This window comes from Chenopodium album, chromosome 9 (genome assembly GCF_948465745.1).
Source record: "Chenopodium album chromosome 9, dcCheAlbu1.1, whole genome shotgun sequence".
NCBI lineage: Eukaryota > Viridiplantae > Streptophyta > Magnoliopsida > Caryophyllales > Amaranthaceae > Chenopodium > Chenopodium album.
In genome coordinates this window covers 23,849,765-23,872,571 of record NC_137842.1, presented here as the reverse complement: position 1 = coordinate 23,872,571, position 22,807 = coordinate 23,849,765, and the positions used below count along the sequence as shown (strand labels likewise).

Sequence of the window (22,807 nt, the reverse complement as noted above, 5' to 3'; positions counted from 1 at the left end):
ATGTATCCTAATATTTACTCCCTCTGTCCCTTGTTTTTTGCCCCATATGACTCATAAAGCTCTCACAAACAAGTGGTCCATGGAGCAAACAAAAAGGGACTGAGGGAGTAATATTTTATTGCTACTACTACTACTATTCTCTCTCTCTCTCTCTCTCTTGGTGATAGGGAGAGGGGGAGGGGAATTGTATGAATATGTTGTCGATGTTGGTCAGCTTTTGATGGCTAATTCAACTTTCATACATTGTTTGCAGATGGTATATTGTTGGGAGGCATTCTGATTATGTACGAATTCCATAATTTTCTGCGAGTTATCCTTCTGCTTATGTATTCTTTTTGGATACCTCAAATTGTTACCAACGTCATTCGTGATTCAAGAAAACCACTTCACCCACATTACATCTTAGGCATGACCATTACTCGATTAGCAATTCCATTGTATGTATTTGGCTGCCCTAACAACTTTATGCGAATTGGGCCTGATAAGAACTGGTGTATATGCTTGTGCTCATTCATGGGGCTTCAGGCTCTGGTCCTTCTACTTCAACACTACCTTGGTTCACGATGTTTTATACCCCGTCAGGTTTGATACACATCTATTTTTTATGTGGTGATTTCTGCGAGTCCTTTTGTACATATATGTTAGGTGACATTCCTTTCTGTAGATCAAGATAGCCCAAAGAATACCTATCAATTTCAACTCTTCCCTTTCCCAATAGCAAAGGAGTATAATGAAAGAAAAACCAACTGTTAACAGGGAGCAGGCAGTATCTTAGGCTGCATTTCTGATTCAATTCAATGATAATTTCCATTTTTAAGCTGGATTAGTACTTATAGTAATTGGTTCTGCTGAATTCTGATTTAGCTTTGGCCTGGAAATTCCTACGTTTACAATCTCTGTGTCAAATTATTAGATATAAATAATATACTACCTAGTTGAGTCATTTGACTTCTATGTGCTCAAAAACTTGAAATATATATTGTTCTTTTGTTACAAAATTATTGTTTTTGATGAATTGTGCTAGCATATGTTTCCCTTTATCTTGATTAATCTAATAATAGACTAGGCCCAGAATATGTTGTGGTGCATTATGAACCATTTTATGCATTTGATCCGACTCTTGTTTTCGCTGTTTTTGTTGTGAATGAGGAGCAAAGCCTTCTTCAATAATCTTTGCTAGTTCAGGAGTAGAACCTCAGCACAAAAGTGTTTGCCGATGAGGATAGTGAATTCTCTGTTGCACAACTCTTTTTTTCTAGCCAACCAATCATCAGCTTTGTTGGCTTCTCAGAAAGATTGTTTTGTCAAGATAGTCCATTCTTCCCTTCTCAGCAATGGTTTTCCATGATTCATAATCTAATTGCATTGTCCCTATCCATCTTAACTATACCTATTTAAAACCAAGCTGCCACACTAGATCTAAAACTCTTGCAAGTGCAATTATCTCAAGGCAAAGAGCCAAACAAAAACCAAAATTTGATATGAATACTTTATCCGCCATCACCCTCTAGTCCTAGACTTTGCTTACCAGACTCTTTAGAGGTACAACCCTACAAACACATGTATGAAATTTTGTTCTGTTTGACTGATTTAGTGACTGCTGTAGAACCAAATTTTCCTTGCATTTCTGAATTGAATTGCAGAGATCCTATAACATATATTTTGGAATTTTAGCAGCTCTCTATAAGGCAACACGATAAGTCACCTCTAAAGCCACCATAGGTCAAGCAATAGAAAGATTATTACTTTCAGCAAAGTGCCAATCTACAATCTTCTGTTTGACGTTGGTAAATTAGAACTGATTCTTCAGTACATTGCAAATTAACCTGCCATGTTGTAAAGGGAAAGTTTCTGTGTTGTCTACCCAAAAGAATGCAATATTTCATTGGAGGTCATTTTTAGGACCATTGCAATAACAATTTTCTAGTTCAATTTTTATTTTTTTTTCTTACTTTAGAAACTGGACTATTTGTTTAGGTCCCTAAATTAAGAAATTAGCTTATTATTTTGGGAATAAATGTGGTTTTATTTACAAAAAAAAAAAAAAAAAAAAAAAAAACAGTGGAGTGTCAAATGTTCCACAAATAATTTTCATATAGCTCACATCTCCTACTTTCTGCAGCTCCATGGAGTGAACATGTCTTTGAAAATATTATCATAGTGAGGATGGAGATTGGTACTGGACATTTGATGATTTAGATTTTGTACATCTTGAAATTAGTTTCTAATTTGGGTTTTATTATTTTGTCTTTATAATTATTTGTAATTCATGCTTACTAGTTTGATCAGAATACTTTCTATGTGACGACAGATCCTACCTGAGAAGTACAGTTACTATAGACGGTTCAGTCAAGATACAAATCGTACCACTGATTGTGTCATTTGCATGACTGCCATTGATCTCTCTGAGCACTCTAATGACTGCATGGTAAAGTTTATGTTCAGTTGAGTCAAGGTGTTTACATATTTATGAATGGGCATAACAAAAGAAGGATTTTCGTTTTGCAGGTGACCCCTTGTGATCATTTCTTCCATTCTGGATGTTTACAGAGGTGGATGGACATAAAAATGGAATGTCCAACATGTCGTCGATCCTTACCGCCTGCTTAAAAACATAATTCCACTTAGTTGTAGAACAGACCCAAGTAATTTGCCATGGTAAGCTTGGTAAAATAATTTGTGTGCGAAATTTGTTATTTTTATTTCTCCAGATGTTTTGTGAACAAGACATGCATGTATGAAATGTTTGACATGAGTCTGTCCATATCAAGCAGCATCTTATGTCCACAAATACCACAATCTAGTATATTCATTAGTCTATACAGTCTTAACATTTCAACCTAGTCTGCATGGAGAATCTTGCACAGATACATTTCCTAGATTCGTTGACTGATAATATTATTATACTTATTTTTTTGTTTTTGTTTTTGTTGTTTGTTGTTTGTTTTTGTTTTTTTGTTTTTGTTTTTTTGTTTTGTTTTTTTTTTTTTTTTTTTTCGGGTATTACCTAGTGTCCTTGAGTGATAGGAAAATTCATTTGGTGACCCTACTGTTTTGGTAATCCAAAGTCCTATTATTATTTTTGCTGTGTTTAGGTCTGATAATTTACTAAGGTCCCTGTGGCTTCATGTGCCTCACCAGGTACCTTCAGCTTTCATTGGATTGAAAGAGCTTGTATATATTATTCCTTAGCTGTTGTGTACCTGGTGAAGTGTTAAATTGTACAAGTCCTTAAGGATACAAACTGTAAGTTAACCCAATTTGAGACTTACAGTGTACCCCAGTCATATTTCTGTGCTTAAAATTAGTAGCATACTAGTTGAATTTTGAATTATGCTTTGACTTCAAACATTTGCAAGTTAATTTTTTCCTTTAGGTCACTCAAAATGGCCTGTTGTCCATTTTTCAGCTATTTCCATTGTTTCTGTTCTTGCTGTTTCTGTATGTTGTATCCCGTATCTGTATCATTCCTACGTTACCTTGACTGACTAGGTATAAGACTACGTACATCTTCACGCCTCTCCTCGTCATCATGTTTATAATGTCTCGCTATTAACACATTTTTTTTGTGGAACTACAGGGCTTTACAGAAACAAAGCAATTCATGTTTCCAGATGTGTTGGGGGTGACAACTTTATTTTTTAAGTCGACCTGACAAAAGGATGGTGAGAGAAACAATTGTCATTTAACAGTAATAGAGCAGGGCTTATAGCCCAAGTATTATTCATGTATATTAATTTTTGTATATTATTTACACTACAGGTTTTCGGAAAAATAGAATACATGTTAAATGTAGTTTTGTTAATGAATGAAACTAATGATAGATGTGTATAAATTTTGCAAAATAATTTGCAGTATTATATTATTCTTGGTATCCCCTCAAATCCCAATGGTTATGAGTAGTCGACTACATTTAAGCTATAGTTGATTACCTTCACAAATAAAATCTTGATCGTTGATATGTGATTGATAAATCGAAGTCCTGGAACACATTTTAATTTGAAAAATACATTAAGGACTTGTTTGGTTGACTTTTTTAAAAAAACAAAAGAAAATTTAAACATTATAAAATTTAACTTTAATTAGCTACCATCTCCACATAATTATTCTTTAACATTCATAATTGTACAACCTAGCCACTGTTGTTAAACTTAACCTTTAAATTATACTTCCTTCGTGTTTAATATATGAAATGTTTTTCTTTTTGGTCGTGTTTAAATAAAGAAAATATTTTATTTTATTAACTTTTTACTATATTTTACTCTCTTTGTCCCTAAATAAGTTTTCGTTTGACTTTTCACATTCTCCAAGATGTGTCTTAAAATGTTTTTATCTCTATTTTTATACACGTAAATATTATAAAAACTTGATAATTAAATATACAATTTGATAAACACCAAAAACAAGATTGCATAGAAACATATATCTTTTATAAACTTACGAAAATTAATAATCAAAGTTTATAAAGTTTTACCCCCAAATAAGTCAAATAGGAACTATATTTAAGGACATACGAAGTAATATGATTTTCTCTATTTTTTTTTTCTTAATAATATCCTAATAACCAATGGTCCTAATCCCTTTACTCTATTTTGTTTCCTCAAACTAATTTCTAGGTTGTTAAAACTGAAACGACACACAATAACCCGACACGAAATAAGCGGGTTTGTGTAAAAAATTCTCGGACTCGTTTACATAATGGGATAGACACAAACTTGACATGACATTAAACGGGCAACCCGAAATTGACATGCTTAACCCGATTGTATTAATTGGTAGGACGACAACCCGTTAACCCGAACCTGATACGCTTAACCTATTAATAATTCAGCACAATATTTTTTTTTATGTGGCTGGCCACACCGTGTGTTGGGGTCACTTATTCAAAGGTTACTTGTTTGGTCAGGGTTACTTATTTTAAGGTTACTTATTCAAGAGTTACTCGGTCGATCAAGAGTTACTATCACACAAAAAACGCACTAATTGACTGAGTAAATTTGGAATAAGTAACCCCTGACCGACTAAGTAACCCTGGCAAAAACACATTAATCGACTGAGTAATGCTTGACCGAATGAGTAACCCCTAAATAACTCATGAATAGGTAACCCCTACCACACGGCGTGGCCAGCCATGCAGAAAAAGCATTGTTAATTAAGTAGTAAAAGATGAATATATTTATTAAAAACGTGTAATTTTGTAAATTGCCTTGGCACCATTAATACATAATGGTAATTTTTTGCGGTAACATTGGAGAAAAAATTAATATTTTTAATCTTTGTAAATTAAAAGTTGGCGGTTAATTTGGAACAATTCTCATGCATAGTTGTGTTGCTACAACTACTAGCTTTAAACTCTTGTAGTATCTTTTGCTAAACAAATAACTTTAAACTATTGTAGTGTTGATTTTAGTGAATTTATGATGTATGTCTTTTTAATTTTTAAACTGATTATTAATTAGTTTGTTAAGTACTATGTGGGTAAAAGGATAACTGGGTAACTGTAGACACCCAATTGTGTCTTCCCAAAAACCAAATCCAGTGATGAATAAGTTTCACGTCATTTGATTATCGAATGAGGTGAAGTGTGAAAAGTCTAGTGATGTGGCTGAATTTATTAAAGTATCTCTCTTTCGGTTTTCGAAAATATTTCTTTTCTTACTCTATTATGAAAACGTCTATTTCAGTTTAGTTCAGCCATGATAATAGTCCAATAATGGTGTAGTTGGATGGGGCTTGAAAAGACCTTCCCTACGATATATTATAAGCCCAATTCCAGTGAATAATGAGGAAGTTATGGCCAAAATACTAAACTGGCCCCAAACCGGATTTTACCTACGACCCAATGATCATGTGGAGGGTCCAAAAGTTTAATCTCATTCCTAACCTAATTAGGATTAATTCGAGTTTTATTTTTCATTTGGCGTTGGTTTCGTCCAAGTTGAAGTCACATATAAAAGGTTATGACTAAAATACTACAACATGTCTAGTTTAGTGCGCATACGTGAAGTGTTAACTGAGTCTTTGTTTCAGTTTAGTCACATAGTCTAGTCCCATGGTCATGACACGAGTCTTGAACATATCACCTACACTCACAAGTATTCACACACTTTGTACGTCTTAATTATGTCTTAGGTTCATGCATGATTCGTTCTTTCCGTCATTTGAATTAGGGGTGATAAAGGAATAATCGCGTCGTTAGACAACTACGCCTAAATCAAATAAAATTTATAACACTCGACTTATCCTAATACAAGTATATGGCAAGAAGAGGGGTCGAACCACAGGGAGAAGCACATAAACACCACATTCATCACTAGACTTTAAGCTATCTCAAGACAAAGGATAGGAATGACTAAGAGATTAAACTAAAGATAAAACGAGTTAAAATCAATATAACTAAACACCAAGGGAAATGGGTAGATGTAGGTGCCGCTTGATCATGCAATAACATAAAAGCAAATTAATAGTGAACTAAACATGCATGAATATCAAAATAAGGTCCAATCTAACCGCCTTCCGGGGTTAATCGGTTTCTCCTAACATAGCCTCTATGTTTCCACACTAGAACCATATATTGGGAGGTGCAATCAAAGAACAATCGATAGTGATGAACCTTAACTAAGTCAACTTCCGTTCCTTGTTAGCAAAGATTCACCTTTAATCAACCAACAATGTGCACTTGCAGGAAGATCAAAGAATATCAAGCATGCAAAGATTTTAATCACAATTAACTTAATCCCAATATTATAAGCATGAAAAATTAGCAACTACACCATCCCCACACCCTTGGCTAAGTGACTACTCACAAATCATGTTGAAAACAATATCAATCACCAAATCAATAAGCATCAACATGATTAATAAGCAAGAAGGAAAATCAAAGTAAACAAAAAAAATTAAATGCAAAAGTAAAGAGGAAGAGTAAGAGATTGCTCATTAATTGAAGTTGAAGATCTACAAAAGATTAAACAAACTTCTTCTTCAAAATCCAAGTTCATCAATGAAGAAATCCACACTTTCTCTCTCTACAAATGAAGACTAATAGTGTTTCTCTCTCTAGATTAAGCTAAAAAATGCAGAAAATTAAAACTAAGTTAATCTAATTACATCAAAACGTTCTAAAGTGGGACTTATATAGTCCGTACACAGCCAGCTGAAATAGAGGAGTGGTCCGACCGAACACTGGGAAGGTTCGACCGGACTACAGGGTAGGTTCGACCGAACTATGGGTAGGTTCGGTCAAACCTCCCTGATCCTGGTCTGGTCGAACTTTTGAGGTTCGGCCACTCCTGCAAATTCGCCAAAATGCCACTTGAAACTGCCAAAACTTTTCGGCCGGACCATTGAGCATGTTCGACCACACCTTTAGGGGGTTCGACCGAACCTCTCTTGAATCTTGCTTCCTTCAGCTTTCCTTGAGCTTAGCTTCCTCCTCTTGAAGACCTCGGTGGTTCCTACAAAGCATAAGCATGGAGATCAAAGTAAAGAGTAAGAAGAGGGGCAAAATCTAGGAAAGAAGATGCATAAAGGGAAAGGGAACTAAGTGCAAAGAAAAGGATGCAAACAAACCGCAAATATGGGAAAATGACCATCAAAATGAACCTTAATCGTGGCATAAATGCCACTCATCAACTTCCCCCACACTTGCCTCTTGCTAGTCCTCAAGTAAGGAATGCCAAAACAAAGAGAAAGTCACAACAAACATAACATGACAAGGGTTAAGGAAAACCACTTAAGCACTTAGGTAGAAAATTCTCCATTTGAACTCAAACGAAAAGACATGCACCAAAGAATACTCACCTTTCTCAATTTAATGAGGGACACACGTTATAAGATGCTCGTTGTTGAAAGAGACAAACCTAAGCTAAGCATAGAGAACTAATGATCTCACTCTCCGCCCTAGCCCCAACCAAGACGGTCCAAGTTCTCTCCACTAGTTTCAATTCATCCCCTAGTTAGCTCCTCATGATTCTTCGAGGGAACCGGAAAAAGATATTTCTATGTGGAATCATAAGGTCATCCCGACATCTCAACTATGCATACTCTCTCCATAGAGTTGAAATCTATCTCCCTCCAGCGTTCTTTGACCATGCTCCTCCAAGTCCAAGGGTCTTAACTAGGGTTGTAATGTCATGGCTAGGGGTTAAGGTTGGGAATCAATTTGAAAATTTTGGTGGCAAATCCTAAGTGAAGCAAAATTAAAGAGTGGCCATCTCTCAAGAACAACTTAAGAATGGAATCTAACCTCAAATTACAACCTTCAATACAAACCTCACAACATTGCTTCATCCCTTTTCATTTCTTTCATCTTTTTTTTTTCATCATTTTTTTCTTTTCATTTCATTTTTTCATCATTTTTTTCTTTTTCAACTTCACTTGGTTGTCATGTGTTGCAACCTTCTTCACAAACTTTTTTCATATTCTTTTCATAACCAACTTTCATAACCTTACTTGAACCGATTTACACAACTTTCTTGCTCAAAACCAACACTCTCAAACTCGAACCTCACAAGCCAATGCTTCACTAACTACAAGGGTCGGTAGAACATAGGCCGATAGGTTTTTAATATGGCTAAGTCAAGAAAGGGAAATAAGGCTCAAATTGGTTAGAAAGTAGGTGGATGCAAAAATGAAAACCAAATTTGTAACAAAACACAAAGAAAACAAAGAAAAATGAGAAATGCCCTTTTCCTCCTCTAGAGTTGTTTGTTCACGATCTCGGGAGCTAGATACCAACACTAAGATTAAGACATGCATAGTTAAGGATCCAAAATGCCGCTGACAAGAATGATGAAGGCTAGAACAAATGACGCTCACATGGGATAAGAAATAAGCAAATACTAACTAGAGGGAATCCTATCCACTATAGAGAGCAACTCCATCTTACCACTTTCCTGTGAACTAGGGGTTCAAATGTCCTCAAAAGTTCTAAAACGGGCTACCTTAGCTTACAATGTTTCTAACTCAACCCTAAGCATTCTCAAACCGTGTAAACCCTCATCAATTAGGAAGATAAGCATTCAAAGATGCAACATCATAAAAGGCATACACAACCAAATGAATGAGCAAATTCTACATCAAAAATCATTTCAACTTGTCATAGTCATGTTTGTCACAAAAAAGAAGAAAAACAAAACAAAAGAAAGAGGAAGAAATTAAAAAGATTCACAAACGAGGCATGTAATCCAAGTAGATCCCAATCGTTATACAAGTGATCGTTCGATAACAACATCAACGATCCCAGGTTCCATAGAACCAAAAGCAAACATCCTCGAACCATTTAACTTCTCCCTAAGCTAAACCTAGACTAAACACTCAAAGAAAGAGAAAATAAAAGAGAGGAAAGGTCTCACCAAACGCCGCTTGAAATGGAAGACAAGATAATTCATACAATCTCACTAAGGGAGCTCGTGTTGCTCCTTAACTTCCTTCGTCCCCGCTTTCAAGCTTCAAGAAAAGTGAGACAAAACAAAACAAACTATGACAAAACAAGAAAAATTTAGAAACCAAAGAAAAAGACTAAAGTTATAAATAAAAAGAAAAATAAATAAAAAGTTATCTACAAAGTTTGGATTAAGGGAATTTGGATTGTCGGGAATTTTGGATTTTTCTTTGGGCGCATCTTCACCTACACAAAACTCAAGAATCATAAAAAATCATCAAAAATCAACAAAAATCATCATACAAACATCATCAAAACATCACCATAATCACCATCACATCATCATCACAACATCATCAACTACAACAAGGCCACTATCCTCAATAGTCCTCCGCATGTACAAGCCACTACCCTACCACACTACCCTCCTATGTACATTTCAACCAACCAAGAGAAACATCCTCCCCCACACTAGTCTTTTGCACGTCTCGAGCAAAAGTTTAAAGTTAGAAGTTCCGGGGGTAGGAAGGGAACCCTCATCATGGGTTCCTATCTCCTTGCCCTCTAGGTTGAGGGGGGTTTTCAAAATCAAACCCGGGAGTATCCATAAATGGGTGGAAGGGTTGGTTGAAATGCTCATAGGGCCACCCATGGCCACCCCAACCACCATCGAAAGGATTTGGGGTTGATGTGGAAGCCAGATCATAAGCCGGATCACACCTACCCGAGCGATATGGGTTGTATGGTGGGGTTCCAATACGTTGGGTAGGGTCGATGTTATCCTCCCAATAGGGGTAGTCATTGGGGGTGGGGTTGTTGGGGTCATAGGGCCCCCAATGGTTTACCGGACCCTCTTGAGGAGGGTGGTAGGGATAGTTAACAAAAGGCGCTTGGATGCCGCTTGTACAAGATTATCATAATTTATCCTCCCGTAATACCCCCATTGTTCAATGGAAGCTTGGTTATCACGGCGAATATACTCGAGGGTACTACGAAGGGCATTCATATCAAAAGGGGGAAAGGAAAAAGAGGAAGATGCCTCACCTCCCCCGCTAAGGGAGGGGAACGGTTTGCTCCGGGCGGTGGACCGGTGGGGGATGAGGAACTGCACCCCGGGCTCGGGTTCTTCTCAATTCATTGGGGAAGTGCTGCTGGGGGATCTTCCATTTAAGAGGAGTGGAGTGGTCCACCGTAGTGAAAGAGGGGTCCGGAAGGACACACCATTCTACCTCTTTATCTACTAAGAGGATAAATTTGCGCTTGCTTGTGGAGTAGCTAATAAAGCGGTTGTGACGGAGAGCACTAAGGGAGAGAGAATAGGGAGGAAACTCGTCGGTGACTTCCTCTCGGGTTTGGTGCACAAAGGGGAGCATTTCTATTTGTTCCTTGTAAGCTCCATTCTTCAAGGAAAGGGCAATGATAGTAATCATGCCCCCCATAAAAATGTTGTCACTAAGACGGTTGTCCCGAGTATCCAAAAGCCTTTAGATGAAGGTGGAGGAGCATTGGAGCTTGAGGCGCTGAGGGTTGTCGGCCAAAAATAGGCAAGCTACCTCATCCTTAACCATTGAGCCGAAGTTTGCTTTGAAGAACACGGCATATTGGAGAAGCCGAGCAAAGTATCTCATGGCTATGTGGATGATGTTGTTGACCTTAGAGACGTTAGTTTGGAAACTATCCCTGGAGGATATGCTCCTCCACCACTCTTGCTCGTTGTAGGGGATGCGGTGAGTGGAAGTCATCTCGCAAGGATAATCTAGCCCGGTCGCATGCCAATGGAAGATCTCGTTTAGATCACTCCCGGTGAGGGAGTGATCCTCATTGAACATGCAAAAATGTATCACAAGTTGAGGTTCCCCATCGTTAAATTCCGGATCTATGACTTCCAATGTCACTCGCTCATAGGTGTGAGCGTGTAGATGAAGTCACCCCATCCAAAATTTTATGCTAGCCGGACTACCTCCTCCAAGATACCGAACTTTTGCAACGTTGTAGGACAAAAGAACCTTGTTGAACGGATGGGACGGTTGATGAGGGTTTTGTAGGCGTCCCAAAAGTGCTCATTCGGAGCAATTATGCTATGATCATTTATGCCGGGAGGGGGCGGGAAACTCGTTGATGAAGATTCACCCACTCTCTTCCTCTTTGACTTTCTCTTGCCAAATACCATGATTCTACAAAATTACCAAGAGCTATTATTAGGACGATTTGATAAGAGATGACATAAGAAGCTAGCCACGGTAAAAGTGTATGCATGAAAGTAGTTGCCTTGAGTTGTGAAATAGATGTAGAGGATAACAACGATACAATTCAAGGCATAAATGGACACATTTAAACCAAGGCATGGGCAAGAAATCCTATGACATTCATATGTAAATCCTAACAAAGTCTAGGTGAATTTTGGCATGATGTCCCCCTAATTACGTGATAATCATTCACCAAAACATCAAAATCAAACCAAAAACAACGAGAATCAATCTCCAACGACATCCAACTCATGAATTTCTCAATCATCAAATGGTAGCATGAACACCCTAGCATGAAATCAATATTTTTAAGCAAAGACATTGAGATCAAATAAAACCAAGGTATACATGCATAATCATGATAACAACATGTTCTACTATCAATTACCAATCAATTGCAACAAGTAAATCCAAAGAACCACAAGAATCAAATAAGCTATTACCAACAATTTCAAGAATACCACAATTCATATTTAAACATGAAAAACATGGTAAAACTATGAGAAATTGAAGAAATTAACTTGCAAAAGGTAGGAAAACCATACCACAATTGATTGTAAGTAAGTAGAGACCCAAAAACACCAAAGCACTCAAACCCTAGAAATTAGGGAAAAATGAAAAGATGGGATTTTTGTGTGGAATTTTTGGTGGAGATTGTAGAAATTGAGTAGAGGATGGAAAATAAGTGAGAAAAAGAGAAAATTGGAGTGATTTTGATGGAGGTTTGAGGTTGTAAGAGAGGATGACAATGGGGTTTAGATTGAGAAGGAGGAGAATAGAAAGAGGGAGTGTCGAAATGGGGTGAGCAAACTCGTGAAAATAGTAGCAATAACATAGCAGCAGCAATTCTTTTTTTTTTTTTTTTTAAAAAAAAAACGGCAAACGGTTCGGTCGAACCATGGGTAAGTTCGGTCGAACCATTTAAATAGTTCGGCCGAACTTGCTCAAGGTTCGGTCGAACCTGCTCTTTAACGCTGAATTCACAAAATGGGCAGAAACTTTCCAGCTTTTAATTTCAGAGGAGGTGTGACCGAACTCAACAATGTTTGGGCGAACTGAGGTTTGGTCGAACCCCCTATGTGTTCGGTCGAACCTACTCTGAATCCTTAATTTCTGCAATTTTAGCAGAAAGTTTTCAAATTTAGCTTCCAGAGGAGGTGCGACCGAACTCAAGAAAGTTCGGGTGGACCTTTCATAAAGTTCGACCGAACCTTCAAGGAGTTCGGCCGAACCACCTAATTTTTATAAAAAAGCTCATTTTGCAACAAAATATACACAAACACCCCTCTTCAAAACACACACTAAACACCATACCATCATGCTAAGGAAAAGCATACCAAAAATTCCAACACAATCAAAACTCAAAAATCCAACAATCCAAAATTGTAGATAGAAAAATAATAAAGCATCAAGAAAAGAAGAGAGTAGAAAAGGGTTAGAGACTCGGGTTGCCTCCCGGAAGTGCTTTTGGTTTACGTCGTTAGCTTGACATTCCTTGAACTAATCAAGGAGGGTCAAATTGATGATGCATATCAAGAAGAGTCACAGAAATTGGTTCATCACTTGGAAATCCTTCGTAGTAGGGCTTGAGCCGGTGACCGTTCACTTTGAATGGAGTATGCCCGTCTTGGGAAATCTCATAAGCGCCATATGGGAACACCTCTGTGATAATGTACAGCCCACTCCACCTTGACCTAAGCTTGCCCGGGAAAAGTTTCAAGCGGGAGTTGAATAGGAGGAATTTTTGGCCTTTGACCAATTCCTTCTTGACAATTTGAGCATCGTGCCAAGTGTAGGCGTCGTTCGAAGTGCGCCTACGTTAGAGCATGTTGTGAATATGATTGACACTCTTAGGAAGTGGGAATTGACATAATACGATTAGGGACAAATAAAGTAGGGAGCCGCCAACAAGTTTTTAAGGAACTTGTAAACCGTTCACGGATCATAAAAAGGCAACCACGAATAAGGGACAACAAAGGCAACAACGATTGACCCGTGAAGGTTACACCCCATTCATAATCCATGAGATTACTAACTTGCAACACCCTAGAAATTCCTTTCCTTTAAATACACACTTTACTCTTTTTAAAATACGTTTTAGGAATATCTAAGACATTACCGCCACCGTGAAAACGGCTAAGGCAACTATCAAAGATACACAGTGGAAGACTTGAAAACCAAAACTATTTAAATAACACAATTTAAAAGCCAAACCAACGAATGTAAAGTTGAAAATCAACAAAACCAAAGTCAAATAAAATCCACTACAACTTGGAACCATTTAAGGCCCTTATTCAAAACCGAAACAACCAAACTTTTGTGTTAGTCCATAAAGTAATATAATAAAATATTCAATGCATAAAACACATTATATCCTAATGGAATCTAGCATGATTCTCTCTTCACTCATGCCCAGTCATGAACATGCTTCAATACTTGAAAAGTGTATCTCTACTTGCCCCCACTACTCTCCATTAAAATGGATCATCGTAGGGCCAAGATAAAGACATGGCCAGACACAAACAACACACACAATCAGCAAAGCTGAGTACATAAGCGTAATTAAACACACTAACATGCATTCTCCTATCATCACACACACTTACCTCATTGCACCTGTTTATAAGCACACACAACAATAAACAAGACACTTTAACTAGACACTAAATAATTCATTTAGCGTTGATTACGCATCGAACGGGTTTCCAACTATACCTACCCCAATAAATTGAGGTTAACTGACACGGGAGCTAACCGTGCCAGCAACAAACCTGTGCCACACATAGGTGGCGGAATTCCAGCGCATAATAATAATAAAAAGGAATATACATCGTCCTGTACTCCGTTAGAAGTTATGATCAAATATAAAGTCACATAACTCCCCCCATATGTTCATACTCAAGGTATATACGTTCCAAGAGTTTTGGTGCGTAATCTCTTTCACTTTACGTTATTTACATATCATTAGACTTGGTGATGACCCTCAAAGCATAACAATTCAATCATCAATAATAATTCAATCACTCAAACATACCAATTTAATTATTGAATATTTAGTGACCACATAATATTTAATGTTGAATCCTTTTTAATTTTACCTCAGTGTCAAAGACACCTTAAACGCATAAAGCACCAAAAATCCTATCCCTCGGTGTTAAAAACACCTTAAGTGCACAAAGGCACCAACATACAATTTATTCCTTGTGTACATAGACACTTATATAGCTCCTTTCTCATGGTTAAAGCATCAATAAAAATTATTTGAACCATAATAAAATTCCTTTTCAATATTCCTAACATAATTAAACATGTAGTTTAATTAATCATGCATTCTAACATGTCATAAATAAAAGTGTGGTTCAAACACAACATGCCCAAAATAAAATTTTCCAATCCAAAAACCATCACAAATAATTCATGCTTCACAATTCAATCACCAACACCATTAATTCACAATTCCATACATAAACCTTTGCATGATACTAATTGTAATTGATTGAAATCAAGCCTAGCATGATTCTACATCATCAAAATATGCTAAGTACGCGAACGTACCTTGAATACGATCTTAAAATCGCCACGACTAGTAAAAATTGCTCACTTCGAAGTCTCCTACACATTAAAATTATAATAGAGCATTAAAACCCACTCTAAACAAATTTCCAGCAATATATACTATTCTAAAACCCCTCTTAAAATAATTAGAATAAGCTGAAATTATATTTAAAACACCATAATTAAGTCCCACTTAATGGGTAATTTAAATTTCCTTCAAAAACATAGTATTAAGTGCTCAACATAAAATTCCAGGACTTTATTTCTAATTAAAACTTGCTGTAATTTAGTCTTAAAACACTTAAATTGAAGATCTAAACATTAATACCTCATATACTTTCATAATTTTCATAAATCAAGAACCTAGGGTTTCAAAAATTGGGGCTTTTTAAGTTAAAACCAAAGCTGAAAATTTATTAGCATAATTACAACAATCAAACATCAAAATTAAATCCAAAAACTCATAAATTATAATTAGATCTAAGCATAGATTAAATTAAAATAAGAAAGCTAAGGTTTATATATATATATATATATATATATATATATATATATATATATATATATATATATATATATATATATATATATATATATATATATATATATATATATATATATATATATATATATATATATATATATATATATATATATATATATATATATATATATATATATATATATATATATATAGTTCGAAAAAGAAAGGGGGAAAAAGAGGAGGAAGAACGGCAGCCACCACCGGCTGCCGGCTGTTGGCGGCGGCGGCTTGCGCTGCTGGCAGGGGCGGCCACCAGCTGCCGGTGGCTGGCAGCGGTGGTGAGGGAGAAGGGCAGCCGAAAAAATAAGGGGAAGGGGAAAAAGATAAAGAAAGAAAAATAAGGAGAAGAGAGAGAGAAGTTTACCTTGGGTTTTCTCCACTCTGGGCAAAGTTTGATTTGCCTCATAAGTGGGATATTTATACCCCTTCTCTACTAACCCTCTTCCCTAAACTTTCCTCTTTTAGGTTTTCCTAATTCCTTCCCTAATAAAACTTGTTGAAAATTAAACTTTCCTAAAATAAAACCCCAACTTTTAAAAAAAATAATTAAATAAACTTTCCTTTAATAATAATATTAATTAAAATACTTTAATTAAAATAATTACAACTATTTAAATACTTTATAAAATACATACTTTAAATAAAATACGTATAAAAATACGGGGTATTACATAACTCCATATGGTTTGGAACCACGAAAGGAGGATCGGGGATGATAGTACGAAGTGAGTCATGGAGTCACATTCGCCTGTATTGGCCTCTACTCGATTCTTATAGTGAAAAATGATTCCTGCGATCTCAAAGGCATACAAACAAAATATTCAATTTGCTCCAAACTATTATTAGGCTAAATTGGTTGAATATTAATGCAACATATAATTCTAAAATATTTGTGATCACTTGAATTAAGCAACAAGATTAAAAGGAACCTAAATCGGTTGTCCAAATTATCTTTTTAGTCGTGATTTTCAATTACATATTCCCTTTAAACATGCAATATGGTGATCATAAAAATAATAGAATAAACATTAATATTGGAAGCAATTTAACAATAATATCATTATTCAAATCGAATAATAAATAAACCTAATCATGATACTAGCAATATAAAAATAATAAGTAATTAAATTAATTAATTACTCACATTCCGCGCGTTCCTTTTAATTGCTACATCATGAATAAATTGTTAGTAACTTCAATAAAAATATAAATCAAATGGAAATTAAATTAAATAAATATAGATTTAATTTGGTCCAAACCCTCAGTCAATTATACCTTTCACGCCTTGGTTTAATTATAGAACTTTGGGTATTATATGAACTCCTTGGAGTGCTTAATTAGGGGATGTATTTTGAGAAAATAGGATGGCTAGTATTTAGGCTAAAGAGGGAGAAGAGAATTACTTTATGATCAAGATTGTTGATGATTGAAAAAGGGGAGATATGACCTCTATTTATAGAGAAAAAAAAGGGTTGAAGAATCAAGAAAAGATAAGAATTCGAATCGGATAAAACTCTTGCGATAGACAACAGTTTTTGCGGTTTTTGTTTTTATCATATCTTTTGATCCAGAAATATGAATAAGATGAATAAGATATAGTTGGACAGATATTGAAGTCTAATTTCTAAAAAAATTAGAATCAGATTAAAATATTTTGTAAAACAAAAGATATAGCCGAAATAGTGAGACGGTGTCAGTTTTGGATAGAGTTTGACATTTTATTCATATCTTTTCCGTTATAGCTCGGAATTGATATTATAATATATCATTGGAAAGATAGTTTCAAGGGCTATCCAACCATATAAAATTTGGATAAAAACTATGAGGCACTAAAATCATATCTGTCTATCTTTGAATGTCTTTCAATTCGGATAGAAAATAGGACTTTCAAAAAGAAAAGTTTTATTCAATTTCAAACTCTTTAATCTTATCTTTTCAAAAAGGATAATTAAGAACTTTTAGAAACTTATAGAAGATTCTATTAATCCTAATTGGTTTAGGAATTGGATTAAATCATTTGGACCCTCCACATGATCATTAGGTCGTAGGTAAGGTGGGCTTAGGTTCGGTTTGGGCTCAATTTAATATTTTGGCCATAACTTATTCGTTTTAACTCGGATTTGGGCTTATAATAAATCGTTGAAAAGATCTTTTAAATAACCATCCAACTATTCAATTATTAGACCTAGATTATGGACCAAAATAAACTGAAATAAACATTTTTATAAAAAGGACACGAAATGAATGATTTTAAAGGACACGAAATGAATTATTTTGGGTTTAAAGGCACGAAAAGAGGAAAATAAGTTATGGTTTGGGGAAATGGGATAGAAATTGGGTTGGTTTATGAAATGGAAATATGGATTTAAGCACTCCAAGATTAAATACTCAACCCGACCAATAATGGCGGTGAAAGGTTGTTCATCATCGGGTTTGGTTTTGGGGAGACATTTTTAGGTGTCTACACCAAGCCTTAGTCCGTGCCTTGTACATGCTTGCACTATCGTAAGCATTCATCCTCAACTCCTTTAACTCATGTAGCTCGAGAAGCCTTTGTTCACCCGCACTATGGAGGTCAAATTTGATTTGCTTGATCGCCCAATGGGTTCGATGCTCCATCTCTACGGGAAAGTGACAATTTTTCCCATAAACAAGCTTATAGGGAGTGGTCCCTATTGGAGTTTTGAAGGCGGTTCTATACGCCCATAGAGAGTCGATGAGTTTAGAAGACCAATCCTTTCTTGTTCTAGCAACCGTCTTCTCCAAGATCACCTTGAGCTCCTTATTGGTGATCTCCGCTTGACCACTCGTTTGAGGGTGGTAAGCAAGCCCCCGCTTATGAGACACTCCATATCTATCAAGAAGTCAAACGAAGGTGTGGTGATTGAAATGTGACCCCCCATCGCTAATTGTGGCTCTTGGAACACCAAATCTTGGGAAAATCACTTTCTTGAAAATATTAACCACTACCTTAGAATCATTCGCAGGTGAAGCCACGGCCTCCGCCCACTTAGAGACATAGTCAACGGCAACCAAAATATACTTGTTCCCATGTGAAGAAATAAAAGGGCCCATAAAATATATAGCCCACACATCAAAAACTTCAAGCTCAAGGATGGGGTTTTGCGGCATTTCACCCCTCCTAGAAATATTCCCCATCCGTTGACATCTATCACAAGTCTTAACAAAAATCCAAGCATCCTTGAATAGAGAAGGCCAAAAGAGCATATATTGTAGAACCTTTGAGGCGATCTTTTGAGCTTTCATATGCCCACCACAAGGAGAAGAGTGGCGCATATGGAGAACACTTTGAACCTCGTCATTGGGGGCACATATCCTCAACAAACCATCGACCCCTCTCTTTAACAAAATCGGATCATCCCAAATGTATCTCTTTGCCTCATGCTTGAGTCTTCGACGTTGTTGTGAAGTGAAATCCGGAGGTATGGCACCACAAGCCAAATAATTCACAATATCCGCATACCATGGCTCTGACTTCACCTCAAGGACATATATCACATCATCCCTTAGAGCATCTTCTATTGGCAAACCATCATCTTGAAACCTTGCACCGCCCAACCTTGAAAGGTGATCCGCCACCACATTCTCGGCTCCCTTCTTGTCTCTTATCTCATAGCCAAAGTCTTGGAGAACTAAAACCCATCTCAACAACCTCGGTTTAGCTTCCTTCTTTCCTATCAATTATTTGAGAGCCGAGTGGTCGGTATACACAATTGTCCTAGAACCAATGAGGTAGGTTATAAACTTCTCAAATGAGTGAATAACCGCTAGGAAATCCTTCTCGGTAGTTGTGTAGTTTCGTTGGGCATCATTGAGAGTTTTAGACAAATAATGTATGACATGAAGTTTCCCATCCTTTTGTTTCCCAAGAACCGATCCAATAGCCTCGTCACTTGCATCGCACATAAGCTCAAATGGAAGAGACCAATCCGGACCTTGGACAATAGGAGCGGTGCAAAGGGCTTCTTTCAACCTACAAAAAGACTCTTGACAAGCATCATCAAACACAAACTCCTTATCTTGTTGCAATAGGGATGTGAGAGGCTTAGCAATCAATGAAAAATCTTTTATAAAACGCCGATAGAACCCGGCATGGCCAAGAAAGGATCTCACTTCCCTCACGTTGGTGGGAGGAGGATGTTTCTCAATGACCTTTACCTTGTCTCTATCTACCTCAATGGCGGCATGGGAAATTTTGTGCCCAAGAACAATCCCACTTTCCACCATAAAGTGGCACTTTTCCCAATTCAACACGAGGTTGGCCCTCTCATATCTTTCTAAGCAACGAGATAAATTGGATAGACAATCTTCATAGGTGGCTCCTCCAACGGAAAATTCATCCATGAAGACTTCTATCTCATCCTCAATCATATCACTAAAAATTGACATTATGCAACGTTGGAATGTTGCGGGGGCATTACAAAGCCCGAAAGGCATCCTACGATGCGCATAAGTACCGTAGGGGCATGTGAAGGCCGTCTTCTCTTGATCCTTGGGGTCAATCGGGATTTGGAAAAATCCCGAGTAATCATCAAGGAACAATAGAATGAATGCTTTGTAAGACTTTCCAACATTTGATCAATGAACGGTAGTGGAAAATGATCTTTACATGTACTTGTGTTAAGTTGGCGATAGTCAATACACATGCGCCAACCGGTAACAAGCCTAGTGGGCACTAGTTGATCATGATCATTTTTCACTACCGTCATGCCCCCTTTCTTAGGCATAACTTGTACGGGAGATACCCAATCACTATGAGCAATTGGTTAGATAATTCCCGCATCAAGAAGCTTAGCCACTTCCTTCCGCACAACCTCTTGCATGGAAGGGTTAAGCTTTCTTTATCTTTGTCTAACGGGTTTGGTATCTCCCTCTAGATCAATTTTGTGCATGCATAAAGATGGACTTATAACTTTGATATCATCAATGATATAACCCAAAGCTTTCTTGTGTTTTCTCAAAACATTGATCAAGAGGGAGGTTTGCTCCTCCGTTAGGTTAGAATTGACAATCACGGGGAAAGACTCATCGGAACCAAGAAATGCATACCTCAAGCCCAAAGGTAGAGGTTTCAAGTCTACCTTTGGTGCTCCCTTACCATTGGGGCTCTCTTCTCTTTCTTTAACTTGAAAGAGGTCATGAATGTAAGGAGCCTCCTCTTCCATGCTCGCATCCTTGCACTCCCTCTTGCTTTCCGCAAGAAAATCCTCATAGAATTGTATGTCTTCTTTGTGAGTACCTATCTTGGATTCATTCAACAACACACTTTCAAGAGGATCATTAGTAGCATGCAAGTGGGAGAGAGAAAATTCATTAAGCACGGTATCAAGAATATCTACCCTAAAGCATTCACCACTTGAGGAGGGTTGTTGCATGACACTATTCAAATCAAATTCAATGGAATCATTGTCAATTTTCAAGGATATATTACCCTCCTTCACATCGATGATAGCTCTAGAAGTAGCTAGAAATGGTCTACCCAAAATTATAGGAATCCTCTCGTCCTCATCCATCTCTAGCACATAGAAATGCACGGGGAGTGTGAACTTTCCTACCCTGAGGGGAATGTCCTCAACCTTGACCATGGGGAACTTAATGGAACGGTCCGCTAGTTGGAGAGTTATATTAGTAGGGGAGAGGGTTCCTACACTAAGATTTTGGTAGACGGAATAGGGAATGAGACTCACACTTGCTCCTAAATCACACAAGACTTTATCAAACTCAATGGTGTCAATAGAACAAGGGATGGAGAAGTTACCCGGATCTTTTAATTTGGTAGGAAATTTATTGGAAAGAATTGCGCTACAATTGGCAGTCAAGCTCACCATTTCACACTCCCTTCTCCCACTCAAAAGGTCTTTCAAGAATTTGGAATAGTGGGGCATTTGCTTCATAGCATCAACAAAAGGAATGGAAACATGCAAATTCTTAATGACTTCCAAAAACTTCCCAAATTGGGCATCAAGTTTAGCTCTCACGAATCGTTGTGGAAAGGGTAGCTTCTCCTGTCTAGGTTGGCGATTTAGGAGCAAGGGGGTGGCTTATTTTTCCCTTGGCACCTCAATATCTTTTTCCTTTTCAACACTTAATGGCTCATTGGTTCTCTCACCCTCATTCTCTAACTCCACCTCCTCTTGGGGTTCTTCCTCAACTAAAGGGTCACTCCCTACTACCTTCCCACTCCTAGTTGTCACGACATACAAAAGTTTTGGGTTGACTCCTTGACTTGGAATGTGAGAAGAAGAATAAGAATAAGAAGAAGAAGAAGAAGAAGAAGAAGAAGAAGAAGAAGAAGAAGGGGATGAATTAGATTCAAGTTGAGCAATTTGGGTCTCAAGCATTTTGATATGAGCATTTGTTCACTTTTTATCCTCCTCATATCTCCTTTATTCCTCCTCATGCCTCTTTTGATCCTCCTCACGCATTTTCAATAGAGCATCTAACTTAGCCATCATGGGATCATTTGGAGGGGCTTCAAGTTGAAGAGGTTGTTGAGGTGGAGGAAGTTAGGGTTCATGGAAACCCGAAGGCCTATTAGTTTGGGTATAGTTAGAAACATATTGACCCCTATTGCCTCCGATGCCTTGGTTAGGAACATTGCTTTGTTGATTGTTTCCCATGTTACCTTGATCACTAAAATTTTGATTTTGATGGTAATGGTATCGGGAATTAGGTTGTTGGTTTTGATTACCATGCCCCCTTTGGTTAGAGTAGCCTCTTCCATTGAAATTGGAAGGGCCTCCCCCACCATGGTATTGGTTACCATAACCACCACCACTTTGATTCCAACCACGGTTTCCACCTTGATTCCAATTCCCCATTTGATTGGAGTTTGGCCTCAAGTTCCCTACATTCCCCATTCTAGGAGCAAAATTCATAGCATTGACATTTTCTATATTATCATCATGTTCATGGGGAAGGGGTTGAACTTCACAAGCATATACACAATGAGAGGTATCATGATCATAGGTTTCACAATTAGAACAAAACATGCATCCTTGGGGCATTGTATTGTAAGAAGAGGGGGAGGAAGTATCCATACCATTGCCCCTCTTGGTT

At 37.1% G+C, this 22,807-nt stretch overlaps 1 protein-coding gene across 4 annotated transcripts in view; it reads left to right on the top strand.

Moving 5' to 3' along the window:
- LOC145558476 (transmembrane E3 ubiquitin-protein ligase FLY1-like) overlaps positions 1–3,962 on the top strand; it is a 33,178-nt gene extending 29,216 nt beyond the window's left edge. For 3 of the 4 annotated variants that reach the window (XM_081619731.1, XM_081619730.1, XM_081619732.1), the window contains 4 exons: positions 254–582; positions 2,312–2,428; positions 2,509–2,658; positions 3,581–3,962. In XM_081619731.1, the coding sequence (XP_081475857.1) occupies positions 254–582; positions 2,312–2,428; positions 2,509–2,610 (548 nt within the window). In that variant the 3' untranslated portion in view covers positions 2,611–2,658; positions 3,581–3,962. The remainder of the gene's footprint in view (positions 1–253; positions 583–2,311; positions 2,429–2,508; positions 2,659–3,580) is intronic. The other variant, XR_014092493.1, reaches the window with a different exon arrangement.
- The last annotated feature ends 18,845 nt before the right edge of the window (positions 3,963–22,807 follow it).